The sequence below is a fragment of the Oryx dammah genome, unplaced genomic scaffold, assembly GCF_014754425.2.
Source record: "Oryx dammah isolate SB20612 unplaced genomic scaffold, SCBI_Odam_1.1 HiC_scaffold_28, whole genome shotgun sequence".
In the NCBI taxonomy this organism is placed as follows: domain Eukaryota; kingdom Metazoa; phylum Chordata; class Mammalia; order Artiodactyla; family Bovidae; genus Oryx; species Oryx dammah.
The window spans coordinates 22123978-22141146 of record NW_024070212.1 but is presented as its reverse complement, the minus strand read 5'-3'; the positions used below and the strand labels follow the sequence as shown (position 1 = coordinate 22141146).

The window sequence follows — 17169 nt, the reverse complement described above, 5'->3', positions numbered from 1 at the left end:
GACCCCATCCCACACACCCCTTAGGCTTCCCCCAAACCCTACATGCATCAGTTTTGGTAAATAAGCCCTCCTTCAATTAAGTTTGCCCACACTTTGCAGTTGGGACCTGACTGGTGCAAATATTTCAAATGTGTCTTGTTAAGGTCCATTTCAAAAGAAGGAAAAGTTACATTCATTCTGTTTCACACACATTCACACAGCTACAAATACACACAACCACACATACTTGTGCACGCACACACACACACTTCACATGCACCATCTCTCTTTAGGACTTTTGCAAGCACTTGATTCATATTTCACTTAAAAAATACTATCACCAGGGAATTCCCTGGCAGTCCAGTGGTTAGGACTCTGCATTTTCATTGGCGCTAGCCTGGATTTGATCCCTGGCCGGGGAACTAAGATTCTGCAAGCTACGTGGCTCGGCCTAAAAAAAGAGAAAAATACTGTCACCAAATGAGGTGAATTACCCAACCACCACGCAGCATGCCTGAGAAAGTGTTTATTGGGAGAACTTGGAAGCAGAAGCAGTAACAGGCTTGTAGATTGCCTAGTGCCCATCACATCATGGGAAGTGTGCAGACATTAAAGATGACTGTTCAATTATGATGTTCTGGGAAAAGAACTCCCCGCCCCTCCTTTAGCTGTGAGGCCTTTTAGCTACATGACAGGGAAGCCCAGTCCCTCCTCTGTTGTGACCATGGCCTAGGGTCCATGTCTGTTGGTCTAGCTGTGTGATAAAGCAGCCCACGATGTCCAGCCCTGCTCTCCCTTCTTGCATTTCATGCCCAGGAAAGCCCTGGATAGTCGCTGCATGATCAAGCATTAGGTTTCTATACTTCCAGCTGCAGGAACAGGATATGATGCACAGCCCAGATCCACTCAGTACAGCTCCATGGAGCAAATTTTCATTGCCACAGAATCTGAAAGGCTCTGAGAAGCCAGCCTGCAGAGAACCAGAGTTGGGCAAAACATTCCTTAGTTCTCAAATTCATTTTTCTTTTACATCATTTCAAAACCCAACATGAAGACTCAAGTGTATTTTATATAAAATTATAGCACTCAGGATAACCTCAATATGATACTAACAGTGTTTAAAATATAGTATCAATGTCAAATATTTGTGTTCAAACACCTCACTGGTTGCCTTTACAAGTAAATGTATGAAAGAACTTGGTGATGTGTGTATGTATACATCTGTGTATATATATACAGAAGTATATATGCAAAATATTTTATAGCTGTATATGTTAACTGTATACAAAATTTAAAGATGAATAACACTGGAAATTAATGGTTTAGTTAACAGCACTAACAGTTATCAGTTTTTTTAGTTATATCCCAAATCTCAATACTTGCTTTAGCAGATATTCTACATTTCCATTAGAAGGCACTTCTTCCTGAGCCACTGTCCACTGAATGCATGGAAAAGTAACTTAGTCTTGTGATGCTTCCTATTTAGCATCAAGCTATTTATTTATTCTCTGCCTGGAGAAAGAATGAGTGAAAGTCGCTCAGTCGTGTCTGACTCTTTGTGAACCCATGGACTATACATGGGATTCTCCAGGCCAGAATACTGGAGTGGGTAGCCTTTCCCTTCTCCAGGGGATCTTCCTAACCCAGGGCTCGAACCCACGTCTCCCAGATTGCAGGCGGATTCTTTACCAGCTGAGCCACAAGGGAAGCCCCTAAATACCGGAGTGGGCAGTCTATCCCTTCTCCAGCAGATCTTTCCAACCCAGGAATTGAACTGGGTTTCCTGCATTGCAGGCAGATTCTTTACCAACTGAGTTATGAGGGAAGCCCCTTATGGCAGAAAGTGAAGAACTAAAGAGCCTCTTGATGAAGGTGAAAGAGGAGAGTGAAAAAGTTGGCTTAAAATTCAACATTCAAAAATGAAGATCATGGCATCAGGTCCCATCACTTCATGCAAATAGATGGGAAAACAATGGAAAGTCACAGACTTTATTTTTTGGGCTCCAAAATCACTGCAGATGGTGACTGCAGCCATGAAATTAAAAGATGCTTGCCCCTTGGAAGAAAAGCTATGACCAACTTAAACACCATATTAAAAAGTAGAGACATTACTTTGCTGACAAAGGTCCATCTAGTCAAAGCTATGGTTTTTCCAGTAGTCATGTATGGATGTGAGAGTGGGACTATAAAGAAAGCTGAGCGCTAAAGAACTGATGCTTTTGAACCATGGTATTAGAGAAGACTCTTGAGTCCCTTGGACTGCAAGGAGATCAAACCAGTCAATCCTAAAGGAAATGAGTCCTGAATATTCATTGGAAGGACTGATGCTGAAGCTGAAACTCCAATCCTTTGGCCACCTGATGTGAAGAACTGACTTATTAGAAAAGACTCTGATGCTGGGAAAGACTGAAGGCAGGAGGAGAAGGGGACGAAAGAGGATGGGATGGTTGGATGGCGTCACCGGCTCGATGGACATTAGTTTGAGCAAGCTCTGGGAGTTGGTGATGGACAGGGAGGCCTGGTGTGCTGCAGACTATGGGTCACAGAGTCAGACACAACTGGGTGACTGAACTACTACTACTTGGAGAAAGAAAAAAGACTAGTGCTAGGCTATATGGGATTCAGAATGAAAAGAAAATGTTTTCTCTCTCAGCAAATTATGACATGAGTTAAATCATTGCAAAGTAGGGATGAAGAATGGAAAATAAAAACTGCAATGTCTGTTGAGCTTGACATGTAACTTTTTTATTTTGTGATAAAAATGCTTCCATATAAATTTTGTCGTAACTACTTTTAGAATGAAACTTTGAAAGTTAAAAACAAATTGTGCATTTTCCTTACCATGTATAGTTAGGAATATGCAGTCATTTTATTGGTTATTGGCTTTCTCATACAAACAGATATCATATCACTTTTAAGAGAAATGTACACAAGTAAGAAGCCACAGTACCAGTTATGAGTGGGAGCCTCTGGGCATATAAACTTGTCCTCTCAGTCATCATACATTCCATATATTAGTTAAGGCCAAAATCCCCAAACCACTTGCCAATGGAATATTACACCTTTGGTTCTCTTTTATGAAAGAATTATGAACTAGCAACCTTAATAATGATGAGAATGGACTTGTGCATCATAGCTGATTGCTTACATAAAATCTTTAACTCTCACTCTTTCTCTCAAACCTCTCCCTCCCTCACCAACATGTAAATCAGAAAATGATACTTAATACAAAAGAAACAAACAAAAAATATATCCCCAAAGGCAGATAGAACAGGACTCAAAGGAAGAATTTATAAAGATAAAACAGGAATGTGAGGGGCAAAGAGGGTGACATAGACCTGTCATAAAAGATGTTTCCCATACAAACTTAAGTCTCCACTTCAGAACCCAGTTGAGAAAGTGATTCCTCATCTTATTTTCTCTTTTACTCAATACAACTTACAGGTTCTTAACAATCTAAGTGACTGATAAATGCTTGAAAGGCAGTGTCTTCTTCCTTATCACTGAAGCCTGTTGTTTGTAATGGCAGCCTTCATATTTATTTCTGCAAGACCCAAAGGATCCCAAAGGGGAATAAACAAGTTAGGCCCACAGTGTGCTTACAGACAGAGGAGGCTATAAGGGATCAAGCTGCTGGATCAGAGCTGACACTCTGAAGAAGAGGGGCCGGAATGGGATGACAGAGAAGTGTAGATGTGGTGAGGTCCACAGTGGTCCATGGAGATGGGTCCTCCCCATCTGTGAATCAACAAATAGGTCCAAGGATAAAGAATCACCATTCAGAATGAGAAAATTCTTCACACTATGAAAGGGGTTGGTAGAGTTGCCACATGAGAGAATAAAATACAGAGTGAAAAAATAATCTGCTTCTATCAGGGGAAAATGAATTGTATTTTTAGTTCAGTGAACTTGGGCAGGACTAGAAAAACTCTTTGTAGACTTCCATGCTAACAGACACATAGGGTTTCCACATGAAGCCACAGACAGATAAATCTGGTAAACGGAAAGAAATGATGAACACTCTCAGGCAAGGCAGTAAGGAAAACTATCACTGAAGCCAACACAGAGTGGGCAGACCACATATTAATATCTGCAAGACGCTCCCAGAAGAACTCATTTTCCACTGTCATGATGTCATAGCACCAGGCAACAGTGACAGCGTGAAGGCAGAACCAGTTGTCAGCTGACTCAGGGAGAAGAGAAGGAAAACTACTTCTCTCCTCCTTATAGTGTTGGATAGAATGCATGTCCTTGACAGAAGGTCAAAAAAGTCGCCAAGACCACAAATACAGGAAGCAGACTTGGGTGAGATGCAATCACACTCTGAACGTGAAGATGACAAGACAGTAAGTCTATTCTTGTCCATTATCATCTAGAAAGTGACTCTATGAGAGGAAAATATCCCTGATAAGTGTCTGTTAGTTGCCTAATGGGGAATCTCATGACTGCCTGAAAGAGAAGGAACTGGGAGCAAAAAATAGCAAAGGCTACCTCATAATTCCTCCCTTTCCGACCTTCTTGTAAGACTGGCTTTGGCCACAGAAACTAGGCCAGCATTCTAGTTCCCACACTTGAACACAGAAAACCCAGGTGTTCGGTGAGGACCTACTGGGTGCACCAGTAATCAGACCACAAAGTGTGGCAGGAAGACAGGTGAAGGGGCCTGGGATCAGAAGGAATGTCAGGAAGTAGAGACTGTGACCACCTGACCAGGGGAAGACGACTGTCACTGGGCTTGGGGAGGAGGCCCTTGAGCAGATGAAAGGTCGCTTCTAAATGGCAAGGGAACGTCGTTTGAAGGCTCAGCAACTACAACAGTCTCCATCTGCTGGATGTGTGAGTGAAGCAGGCCAAGGGTTCTAACACGTGTGACAAATGTGTTTATGCTGCAGTCAACAGAGTGCCTGGCAGGGACTGGTTAGCGGGTCATCGCTTCTCGCCTGAGTTAGCTTATCTCTTGGCTCTCTTGGTCATTCCAACATTCCAAACCTTGGTCTGTTTGGGTTTTTTAAAAGGGGTCACATTAGCTACACTGCCAAGGATAAACCTTCACACTTACTAGGCGGACACATGGAAAAAAAGATCCTTACTCTTCTTCCTGCTAAGGTTTGTAGGAACCCAGCATGTAGGCAAGATAATTTAGGCGCAGCTTCTTGAAGGGGGTTCTGGTCCCCTAAATGGGTTCAAAGGAAAATATTTTGCTCCCCTTATTCTTTTAGGAATGATATGCAGGAGAAAGGACTATGTCCATTTTCTAAAGAAACATACTTGAAAGGTTTCTGCTGAGACCATAAAGGTAAACCTTGTGAGGCTCCTAGGGACACTGGGAAAACAGGAGAGAAAAGGGAGGCTGCAAGTGCCTCCAGCGCAGGCATGATTCAAAGCACAAAGGTTCTGCCCTGGAACAGGCAGGTGGGGTTCCAGCCACAGACAGGTGCACAATTAAAGCACCAAATGAAGTCAAAAGAATTTTCCAAGGATGAGAACAGGAGACAGGTCACATCTGGCAGAATTCCAGGGCACAACTCCCAGGAGGAGTCTACTGCAGAATCTTCTCATGGATATGGCAGAAGCCCCCAAGGCTGAAAAATGCACTCCAGGCTGCAAGAATGTCTACAACAGGCATCCATCTTGTTCTCTGTATTGAAGAGAGGAAATGTGGTCCCAAGTCTTGTATTCATCTTGCAGTTCTGTGAACTTGGGGACTTGACGGGCAAGAGACTACAAGGAGCCTTGTCCCTTCCATGTTCCCCAAACCCCGCAGATGCTCAGTGAAGCTAATTAACTCGCTTCTTCGGGTTATCTACAAGATAAGAGCCTCTCCTCTCTCCTGCCTCCAGAAGCTGGTTCCAGAGATTTCTTCATTTCTTTCCCGGATGACCTTCATTTGTTCCTCAGCAGCATTTACAAGAGGAGTTCTGTGTCTAGGCTGGAGGCAGATTCTTTCATGCATAGACCTGCATGTTGCTGCGTGGTGGCTCAGACATGTGTGTCCCAGGTCCCCGCTGACCTCCTCCAGCACCCCCAGGAGTGGGGCTGGTGGTCACATCTGACCAGTCAGAAGCAGAGTGGGGTGATGAACTTGACCACTGGTCAGGAGACTCTGGGGACGGTGTCAGGTAGGGATGCTCACCCTGGAGGTGACCACTGTGACTGGGTGTTCTCTCAGCAGCACTGGAGGAAGCATAGCTATGCTGTGATGGGGGTGTGGGATACTTACCCACGGAGGCTGGGAAGGGGTGATAGGCTGGGAGAATGGTCTGAGCAACCTGCCCATCCTGCTGGGGCATCATGGCAGTGGGAAAAGCCATACTGGGCAAGCGAGCCATTTCTGGAATCTGATACATGGTGGGCAGGGTACCTGCAACGGCTGGAGGGCAGTTGGACGGAGGCTGGGCAGCCCCAGTTGGTTGGGCAATGCTGCCTTTGGGGATTAGCTGGAAAGTCACAATGGGGGGCAAGGGCTCTCGGGGGGTGGTTAAATGCTTCCCTTCGGGCGGCCTGCTCTGGGGAGCTATGCCAGGGTGGGTGCCCTCAGCTGGAGCCAGGACCATACCGAACATCTCGTTGTACTGGCTCTCATTCACCTCCACGCGGTTCATCCAGTCGGCCGGGACAGGGACTGGATGTAGCCTACCCACGCTCCCTGCGGTGCTGCTGCCTGGGGGCACAATGTGGTGGTGGGACAGCAGCTGGCTCACCGAGGGAAGCACGGTATTGGCCCCATGAGCCAAGGGCTGCATCTCATGAAGGTTAGAGAAAGACAGTGCATGCTGTGCATGGACGGGGCCAGCGGGGGCGGCAGTGGCCAGCATGGGGTTGGGTGAGGCCTGTAAGATTCCAGGGGATGTGATCATTGGGGAGGAGGTGGTGTCAGAAACATATGTGTGCGGAGACTCTAGGGAATCGACGGGGGACAGAGTCACTGAGCTCTCGGAGAGCTGGCCCTTGTCACTCAGAGACTTCTTCCTCCTGTTCCCCTTGGCATCCTTGGCCTCCTTGGCAAGGTTAGGGAGGCTAGTGGGCACGGCACTCTTGGTGTTAGGCCGTCTAGACTTCTTGCCCATTGGGGTATGCTTCAGACTGAGAAAAGATCTGTTGGGCCCACAGATGACAGGTGAGAGTGCAGAAGTCAGCACTGTGCCGGGAGGGCTGGGGGTCACGTTGTACTCGTCCAGCAGGCGCACGATGTCATGGTGCATGCGGTCCCGGGCTACGTCCCGAGGAAGACGATCCATGTGGTCTGTGATGTCCCGATTGGCAAAATGGTCTAACAGGATCTTGGCTGCTTCATAGCTCCCCTCCCGGGCAGCAAGAAACAGGGGTGTCTCCTCCTACAGAAAAAAAGAAAGAAAGAAAAAGCCCATGCAGAGTGCATTTTAATAACACTCCTGAGAATACAGCCATGTTTCTCAATCTTTTTGTTATCACTCCTTTAGACATTTTTTCCTAACTGCCTTCCCACATGAAATTTTAATACCACAGATAAAAAGTGTGCACCTACCTATGTACTGAATGGCTATCTGTAATTTATACATAAAGAAAAATTATTTTACTTCTCCCCAAGATCCAGCTTTGCCCTACTGAGGGCTATGTTTTCTTAATGGGGAAAGTGTGAAATAAAGCATGTCCCTGAGCCATAAATTCACCTGCAAGAGCACTGAGCTTATCAAAATAGGGTTCTAAAAGGCGTAACAGAAATAAAGGTATGAGGGGAAGAAGCTAAAGCATGTAGAGAAAAATAAGGGAAAGTGAAAGAAAGAAAGACAAAACATCTGAGACAAAGAACAAAATAATGGAAAAGAGGAAATGAACAAGAGAAGGTAAGGTGAACAACAGAGGGACGCATGACACAGAAGTCAGAGGAAGCAGGAAAACATCATGGAGCCCAAGAACGGGGCAGGGCTGGGGGACGCGGAGCATCAGGAAAACAAGTAAGAACAAACAAGTGAAAAGGAAGGAAGTGTGTGTGAACAGAACAGAGACCAGGAAAAAGGGAAATGTCAAAGAAGAGAAAGGCAGAAAAGGTTACACCAAAGTTATCAAAGGGACAGCCTGGTGCAGAGTGAGCAGGCTAAGGGTCAACTCTGACATTTCACTGGATAAGCCCAAGCACTCAGGCACTCTGGACCCATTTCCTGCCCAGTCTGCTTCCATCTTTGCCTATCCTTATTACAGAGCAGCTACAGGAGAAAAGGAACGGCCTCATGCATAATCCGAGGCACTGCTGCACCTGCCCCTAGCTCAGAGCCCAGACTGTACCTTGTTGTCCTGCATGTCTCGGTTGGCCCCATTTTTCAACAGCAAAAGGGTTGCCTCCACATTATTCACAGCAGCTGCCCAGTGAAGGGCAGATTTTCCTGCAGGAAAAAACATTTTTATAAGCAGACTGAGTAAGAGGTCATGTCCTACCCCTCCCATCGGGAAGTGTTATGAGTTGTACAAGGAAACCTTGAACTTCTCAGACAACAGCTAGAAGCCAGTTTTCTCTGGGGGCCCACAGGAAAAACCAAAGATTATCTTCATATTCCCCTATTCTAGAAATACTTTGGTACAGGCTGCCTAGCTTTCAGAAGACCTCTAAGTAAAAGGATCATCTGTCTACGGTACCACATCCTTTGTGTGGCAGAATCTACCCTGTCACATGCTGAAGACAATAACCTGCTTTTTTATTACATGCCAGGATATACAGTTAGAATATCTCACCACCCTACCCCTTCCATGAAGTCAGCTCTCATATCCTCATAACAAGAGTGGTATACCTGGGAACTTACGCAGGAAAACTCTCATAGACCTGCTCTTAGGTCCAAGAACTCTCACTAAAAGTCCCTTCCCAACTTCATCTATGGACTTCGCACTGTCTCAGATCTTGGAAGTCAATATTGCAAAAGGAAGATGGAATGAATGAACGAATCTTCGGTGGATTCGGATCTGAGACAGCTCTTTAGGGATCATGCAATAATTCTTTCCTTAGAGGCCTGCTTTGCAGGTAGGAATCTGAATCCCTGCTGCTCATCCCTACCGTGGTCATCCACTGCATTCACATCTGCTTGGCAGTTGATCAGTTCTGCCACCATTCCCTCCACAGCCAGCCGGGCAGCCAGGATCAGGGGTGTAGTGCCATCATTCATCCTCGCGTCTAGATCAGTTACTCGGTTGCGGATCAGGATCTAGAATATGAGAAAGTACAGAAAAGAGACTCAGCTGAATACAAAAGATAATGAAGCTGAGATAAGACAGACATAAAAGCATCAGAGTCGAGGCTCTACAGTAAGTTCCTGGAGGGCAGGGAATGTTTTGCTATCTTCGTGTCCAGGTTCTGCTAGGGTCAGTCACCTAATCTCTGTGGACTGAATGAATAAAGGAATAAGATGAATGAATATACAAACAGGTGCTCAAGCTCTACAGTGGCCTTGTAAATTAATGCACCTCTGCTTTCTAAAGAAAGAAGAGGGAATGTGGGAAAATACCACAACCTCAACTGTGGTGTACAAGTTAAGATGGTACAGAATTGCTTTCAATTTCCTCTTAAGGCTAAAATAATAGGGCATCAGGTGTGCACTGTGAACTCAGGTCAGGAAAACCACCAAGGAGCAGCTGGAAGCCCATAGAGTCAGATAAATCTCGAGGGAGAAGCTGACAGACACTAGTCGGAGGCAGGTGTCATGCACCTGATCTTTTCATTTGGGAGGTTATTTTGCCTCATCAAAAACAAAACAAACAAACAAAAAACAAAGCGCTGATGAACAATCAGAAGACTGGTGGTACCTGCTTTACCATGAGCTAGCTGTATATGGTCAGCTCTGCCTGCCTGCCTCCCTTTCCTGCTTTCCTATCCAGCAAGCATGACTTTATCATCTGCCTTATTCTCTCAAAGAATCACTGGACAAATATAATGGGTTATTACGTGTCTTAATGAAGGGGAAATATTCTAGATTCCTTAGGAATCAACTCTTTACGTGATCTTTACCTGGAAGACACCTTGGGCATCAGCAGCCACTGCAGCATGGAGAGGACAGCGGCCCATGTTGTCCTGGGCATTGGCATCTGCTCCTGCATCCAGGAGACGCTTGGCAGCATCTGCCCTTGAGTACCGGGCCGCGAGATGCAGGGCCATCTCACCCGTCCGGTCTGTCTGTGCTTGGAGGCTGGCACCCTGGTAGACTAAGTCCGTGATGATGTTAGCAGAAGAGTCCTCTGCATCTTCATCTTCATCACTCATGTCTGAGCTGCCTCCTCGGAGAGAAGCCAGCATCAGTGGGGTGCACCCATCTGGAGGAAAGGGAAATTCCAAATAGTATTCAAGGAGGGGAAAGACATTCATGTTCACTTAACCCTAGTGCTGGAAGAGCTCAATTTGAAGAAAATTATTCTTTTCGGAAAAAACCCTGTGCTTCTTGTGATAAATGGCAATTGATTTTCCCTTGGTAGTATCCTTTCTGTAAAGAGGAGCTAGTCTCTAAGTTAAACAAGCTTATCTATTCAAGTTTCTAAGTGCTATGCTTTTTTAAATTGGACATTTTAAAATATCCAGTATTAATAAACTATATACACTAAGGTACGAACTAAACAAATTCTCTATTCCTCTGCTTTGGGATATTATTTTTTTTTATCCCACTAAAATCTATCCCAAATAATCAGCCTTTTGGTTGATGAAAACGCATTATGTGAGGGCTTCCCTGGTGGTTCAGTGGTAAAGAATCTGCCTGCAATGCAGGAGAGGTGGGTTTGATCCCTCGGTCAGGAAGATCCCCTGGAGGAGGGCGTGGCAAAGCACTCCAGTATTCTTGCCTGGAGAATTCCATGGACAGAGGAGCCTGGCAGGCTACAGTCCATGGGGTCGCAAAGAGGCGGACACGACTGAAGCAACTGAGCATGTATGCATGCAGAAGGTGAAACAAAATGAAATCCTGCCTCTTTTCTCATACAAATTTATAATTTCTGCAAGCCTGTTTTCCTTAGACATTCATTTCCTCAAGCTGATCTCCAGTCTGATTTCCTCGATCACTGAGTAGGGCAAACAGAGGGATAAGGTGGAACCAGGGGGTGGGCATGGCACAGTGAAGAGAGAAGGCTCGCAGGCACTAACCTGGGCCGCGGACGTTCACATCCAGCACGTCCACCTCTTGTTCTGCCTGTGGAGGGGTGAGAGCCAGCGATGGTGTCCCACGGATGTCTGCAGCTTCCAGGTGCTGCTGTGTCCATGGACGCCGATCGATGGGGTCATCTTCTTCTGAGAGCAAAGCCTCATCTTCAGCCTGAAAGAAGAGGTAAACTCTCCTGATCACTCTGGTACGCCCCCAGGATCTCTCCCAATTCTTTGACTGACTAACTTCTAGCTACCCTTCAAGTAGAGAGCAGACTTTAACACGCTGCTCACTCTCCTTAATGAAGCGTTGCGTTAGGTGCTTACACAGCATTGCATGGCAGTTCCCACTGCTACCTGAAAGGTTCCTCAGGACAGGGAGCAAGCCTTGTTCAAGGTTGCCTCCTTGTACCCTGTATCCACCCCAGTGCCCAGCAAAGAGCCAGCATTCAGGAAGTATTTGCTGGATAATTATTATACTTTTAAAAGCAGCTGACCTTTACGGAATATTCAGTATGTGATAGAAAACAGGTAAGGCAATTCACCCATATTGAAAGAATCATTATTATTTTCCCTATCTTACAGATTAAGGATAAGTAAATATAAAGAGGTTAAATAATGTGCCAGTGTTTGGGACTTGAATCCAGTCCTGACTGTAGTAATTTTCTTAACCATCATGCCTGTTTTCCTCAAGTTTATTTCCTCAGAATATCCGTGGAATACATGCATATCCCAGCCGTGTATGCCTATGGGTGAATGGTCTCCTTTTTCATGTCAGACCCAGTCCAATGTACCTCTTACTGCTATATGGCTTTTGTTTCCAGGGATCAAGATTTAAAGCCTCCAAACTCAGTGATCACCGGCTTTCCTCCACTAACTAACTCCACCTTCCCTTGAAGTATCCAGGGAGAATAAGGGAGAGATCTGGCTATGAAAGAAACTGGTGTTTACACATAATAGTCCTTATTCAAGTACCATCAACCTGACATTTGAGGAAGGAAGCATGTTTGTTTTATTATTTTTAAAGAGTTCTTTCTGAAAAACTTACATAGTAACCCAAGGCCATCAATGACCTAAATATTCCTGATTTTTGAAACAACCTAGGATAGTCAAGGCCTGGGCAACATGTACAGACTACCACCCTTCTCTCCCATTCATGATACTCTAGATACCAAAGGACAAAAACGTGAAATATGAGCAGACCATGGCCAGCTTACCTTGGCTTTCTTAGGCTGGGGCCCTTCATCATCGACCCAGTGTTCACTTGTTCCGGAACCAATTAGGTTAGCCTCTGAGACTTGCACTGAGAGATTTCTAACATGACAGAATCATGAAGGTATAAAATAAGAGCAGGGTTATATCATAAAAGAACATAGAAATTTTCATAATTTTTCTGCCATCACACATTCTCATGGCTACAGTCAGACTTTCAGGACCCAGGGAAAAAATGGGCAATATTACATCCCATTGCCTGAGTAAATATCATTTCCTTTTCCACTAAGCAAGAGCTTACGACAAAGGCGTGTCTCATCACAGAAGCTGAGCATCCCTGTGATAATACGTACAGAACTGAAGCATCCAGATTCTTATTTTATAGCCACAAGCAGGCATTCAGCATCATGGTCAAGTATAGTAGCATGGCATGGCCAGAACTCTGAATTTAAAATCATGATTCAACAAGATCTGATTTTCCACTTATCCATACTTGTTACTATCATGAATAGTAGCTTGTTGACAAACTCTTACTTGAGTCCCACAGCATCCTGGCCCACTGGCTCACGACGTTTGTGGTTGCTGGAGTCACGGCGAAGGGTGAAACCTTCAGGCAGCCAGAGGGAGCCATGCTTGCGCTTTCGTTTTGCCATGATAACCCCCAGCAGGATAATAAACAAGATAATGACAACAGCAACAGCAAGCAGATAGAGAAGCTGAGTGGGTTTTGGGGTCAGAGATTCACCTGAAAGTGCAGAGAGATAGGGAAAGTGGTGAACAAAACATCCACCTCTCAATATGCCCACTAAACTCCTTCAGAGAACAACTTTGACCTCGCTAGCCCTGAGAAACAGAGCGTTGCACACTAAGCTGTGCCCCATTCTCTCTGCCTGCAAGTGGCATTCCTCAGCACACCTTCCCCTTCATTTCAGAGCTACTCACTGACGACAGACACAAGTGGGTATGACAGGGTCCCCTGGATGGCGTGAGAAGCCAGAAGAGCTGCTGCTGCGTCTGTGTTCTTAAAGCACTGGTCTGAGTCTTGAACACACTGGCGGTTGTCAATCTCCAGAAATACCTGAGAGCTGAGGGGAGCCAAGGAGAAATGGTGAGAAAATGTCAACCCAGGAATCTGAGGTAGACCCACTTCCTCACCCTCAGCCTTGGGCCCTCTACCTCTGGGATGCTGTCTCCAGGAAGATCCCAGAAATTAAGATATGGTTTACCTCCTAATTCTCACTTAGGGTGGGCTACAGTCCATGAGGTCACAAAGAGTCGGACACGACTGAGTGACTAACACTTCCATGTTCTTGGTTTGGCTGCATCCAAGTGTTCTGACTTTTCGGCAACATAAGACACATTGAGAAAATGGGGTGAGGTTGCCTTTGGTGGGCTGCTTCTACCCCTTCCCCCTTCCGGTGTACTCAACGGTACATACAGCTACTCTAAAAACACACCCCTGCCTTTTGCTTTTTGTTCCTTACTCTCGTTTCTCTCTGCATCTGTACTCGAGCTAGCTAGCAAGCTGAACATTGTGAGATACCAAGAAATCCTCAGTGTGGATAACATAATATATGCAGAACATCACCCTTGTCAAAGAGACAGAAATGAAGGGCCTTGAAAAGAAGCCCAGGATTAATACAAAGAGGAGTCATCACTAGAGGGATTTACCCCAACTCTGGCAAATGGTTAGAGATTCTAGCACATGACGAGCCCGTTCTGACATCCTGCCACTTGACTTGCTTCAGCCCACTTTTCAGGATTCCAAGATCAAGGCAAACCTTGAGCACTAACCTTAAAGACTGAGATTACAGGCTTGTGTTATTCAGTTGACTGTTTTGTTTTCTGGCCTTTCATCTTTATAGGTGCAGTTGTAGTTAAGATATCTGTGTATCAAAGTGCTCAGCTTGATAAAATTAAGCTTTAAGTTCAGAAATTAAACACCTACCCAGCCACTTCCTGTTCTTCATCTCCAGGAAGGGACCTGCGTGTCAATCTCTGCTTCTTCATGGCAGCTGACTTCCCACCATAATAGGGGTAGACCATGAGTTCCCCCTGGGCATCCCGTTTGATACGGAGGTTGGTGTGGAGCAGGGTGCCCAGTGCCCGCAAGAATCTGCGGGCATCCTGGAGCAGCTGTTCAGGTGGCATCAGCACCACGATGACGAGGGTGCCCTCTGCCAGGTTTTCTGGCCGGTCAGCAGCACAGTCCAGCCCATCCCAGCCACACTCCTCACTGTTGCAACCCTGGTCACAGTGGTTGTCTTCGTAGTGGTCTGCACAGTACTTGTCATATCTAGGCAGAGGGAGGCAGAGAATATGGTAAGATCACAGTGGAGCGCTATTTGTTTTCCACTTGGAACTATGTGGATTTTCCTACCCATCTTCTACGGCTCAGATTAGATCCTGAATGTCCTCTGAAGCCTCTGTGACTCTCCGTGCCTGACTTCTTAGAGTATATACAGTCTACACACCTTAGCATCAGTGAGTGCTCTCTGAATGAGAAACAAAGCTACTCACTAAACTCATGGGCCCCTAGGCAGCTTGTCATCATGTTAAATCAGATTTGTAAACAAATCTGAAACAAAAATACCTGGTTCATGTTTCCTTTATTTTTATATCCATTGCCTCTGGGCTTCCAGCAGTAAAACAAGACTCTAGAGAGTGCTTGCAGAAACTGGAAAGTAGCCCCATACCAATAAGAGATGCTGTACAGTTGACCTTTGGCCCATTTGATATGGCCCATTTCTTTTCTAATCAAGACTGAATCTTCACTGTGGAAGGTAGGTGGCGAGAAGTGTGTCCCACACAGGATACCAGATCTAATTCGTACAGCATCTTTCAAACATTGGGAAATGGAAATTGACTCCCAAGGCCCGTTGATGCAAAAATTGTTTGATTTCCACTCACCCCTTCTCCCTCCTCACTCCCATCCCTGATGGTTACACCACCTGGTCCAACTTGCCACTCTAGCTCAGTGAGGAGATCAGGAGTCAGGAGGAGCTATATCTGCTCTGGCAAGTTCTTGAACCTCCCAAGTCTCCCTTCCCTGGCCTGTTAAAGGCCATTAACAACATCTATGCCTCACAAGATTGAGAATTAATCAGGGTTGAACCAAATGGGATGACTAAATGGAAAGCTATTAAGTAACCCACAAAGCCCCCTATAGTTGCAGCAGTGAAGACCAGGAGGGTTAAGCTGACTAATCTAGCAGATGCTTCCCGATAAATCTGGAGGGGAAACCCAGTCTTAGGGAAAGGCACGGGATGAATAGAGAGGGGTACAGACCTTTGCAACCATGCTGCAGGCAGATTATGTGAGAGGCTGCCTGACAGTGGTAACACTTCCAAAAGTCACTTCCCCTGGGAACCTGTGACAGCAGCAGGCGAGGAAGCAGAGACAGGCAGAGAGAGAGTGGCTGTGCAGTGAGCGTTTCTGCCCCTTGGTCAGCAAGGGAGAGCACAGGGTAGCGTGTGATGGGGCAGGATGGCACGAGGGAGAAGGGGGCAACTGGTGCCAGTCCAGAAGGCAGAGGCGGCTTGGGCAGAAGCACTGGAGTGGTTAGCAGCAAAAGAACAAGAGACCGAGGTGAGTTAGTGACAGCGCTGCCCCTCAGTTCTGGGGACCCTGGGCGCTTACTTGCATGTCTTGCTACTCTTCTGGCATTCAAAGTTGTCAAACAGGCACTCAGCCGTGTTGCACAGCTCGTCGCACTGGTTGTTGATGTACTCCCAGCAGGGCAGCGGGGAGGAGCAATTGGCCCAGGGGTCTTCCATGGTGAGGGAACAGTCCCCCCCGTCCCACTGGCAGGCATGGCTGTTGCACACGTCATCACAGATGCCATCCCGAGCTTTGTCGGCACAATACTGGCTCAGGCAGGTGGCGGGAGGGGTGCTGGTGGGGGCGCTGTAGAGCTCACAGTGGCTGCCCCGGAAGGGCGGGGCACATTGGCACGAGTAGTACGGAGGCTGGCGCTGAGGGTGGCAGCTCCCCCCATGCTGGCAGGGGCTACTGGCGCAGCCCGAGTCGCAGTCCTGGGGGTTGGGGCAGAAGCAGCGGGGGCCCGAGGCCGTGTGCACACACTGCTCCCCTCTCCTGCACTTCACCTGTCCACAGCTGCTCTGGCACCGCACCCCAGAGAAGCCCTGTGGGAATCAGTGAACGAGTGAGGATGGCAGGTGACCCGTGAGGGCAGGCCCCATTCTCCCCCCGGGCCCCTCACCGCCACACCTCTAGGGAGGTGAAGACTAGGCTCTTGGCTAAGATCCCTCCAGGTAGCCTCCTGGACCGAGTTATAGGAAGAGACTTCTTCAAGTCAACCTACAGGTCAGGGTGGTGGTTCCAGGATGAATACAGAACTTTTTTACTCTAAGAGCTTGCTTCTAGAAATGAAGTCTGGAGTTCACGTTAGGATAAGGTGACCCTGAACCTATTAGCACCTTTCCAAATCATCAGTAGATCACTCATACAGTGACTTTACAGGGGAAAAAACACACTTCAGAGGATCAGATGTCTAAAAGACTTGCCTATGTCATTTCGTTCTTGGACGTCTGGCTCAGTCCAGGCCAAGGTTACTGGACAGGTTTTCTTTTGATATCCCTCTACTCATCTGTTAGGAAGCTTTTAGCCTCTGGCAGGAGCAAAAGTGTTTGCAGAGCAAATGGCTAACATTAAGACTTCCTTCTAGTTGAAGAAGCAGTCTGTTCCCAAATAACTGCTGTCGAGGGATGTGAGCAGAGTAGCATTTCCAATTACTCTGTCCCAGTCTGGGCAGCAAGACTACCCTCCAGCACAAGACCCAGAAGCCAAATACACTAGCCCTATTCCCAAGGGAATATCCCACTGCCCTTAGTGCTTCTGAGGACTGACAGTCGCAGATCAGGGAGCTCACT

The 17169-nt window shown here is 46.5% G+C and overlaps 1 protein-coding gene across 1 annotated transcript in view; it reads right to left on the bottom strand.

The window, feature by feature from the left end:
• Nucleotides 1-2702: 2702 nt before the first annotated feature.
• The window catches only part of NOTCH2 (notch receptor 2), a 178105-nt gene continuing 163638 nt past the window's right edge, over nt 2703-17169 (bottom strand). Inside the window, exons 25-34 of the mRNA XM_040230917.1 lie at nt 15917-16422; nt 14226-14573; nt 13220-13362; nt 12812-13022; nt 12283-12379; nt 11069-11237; nt 9950-10251; nt 9002-9149; nt 8242-8339; nt 2703-7313 (exon numbers count right to left, since the gene is read on the bottom strand). Of these exons, the coding sequence (XP_040086851.1) occupies nt 5925-7313; nt 8242-8339; nt 9002-9149; nt 9950-10251; nt 11069-11237; nt 12283-12379; nt 12812-13022; nt 13220-13362; nt 14226-14573; nt 15917-16422 (3411 nt within the window). The 3' untranslated portion in view covers nt 2703-5924. The remainder of the gene's footprint in view (nt 7314-8241; nt 8340-9001; nt 9150-9949; nt 10252-11068; nt 11238-12282; nt 12380-12811; nt 13023-13219; nt 13363-14225; nt 14574-15916; nt 16423-17169) is intronic.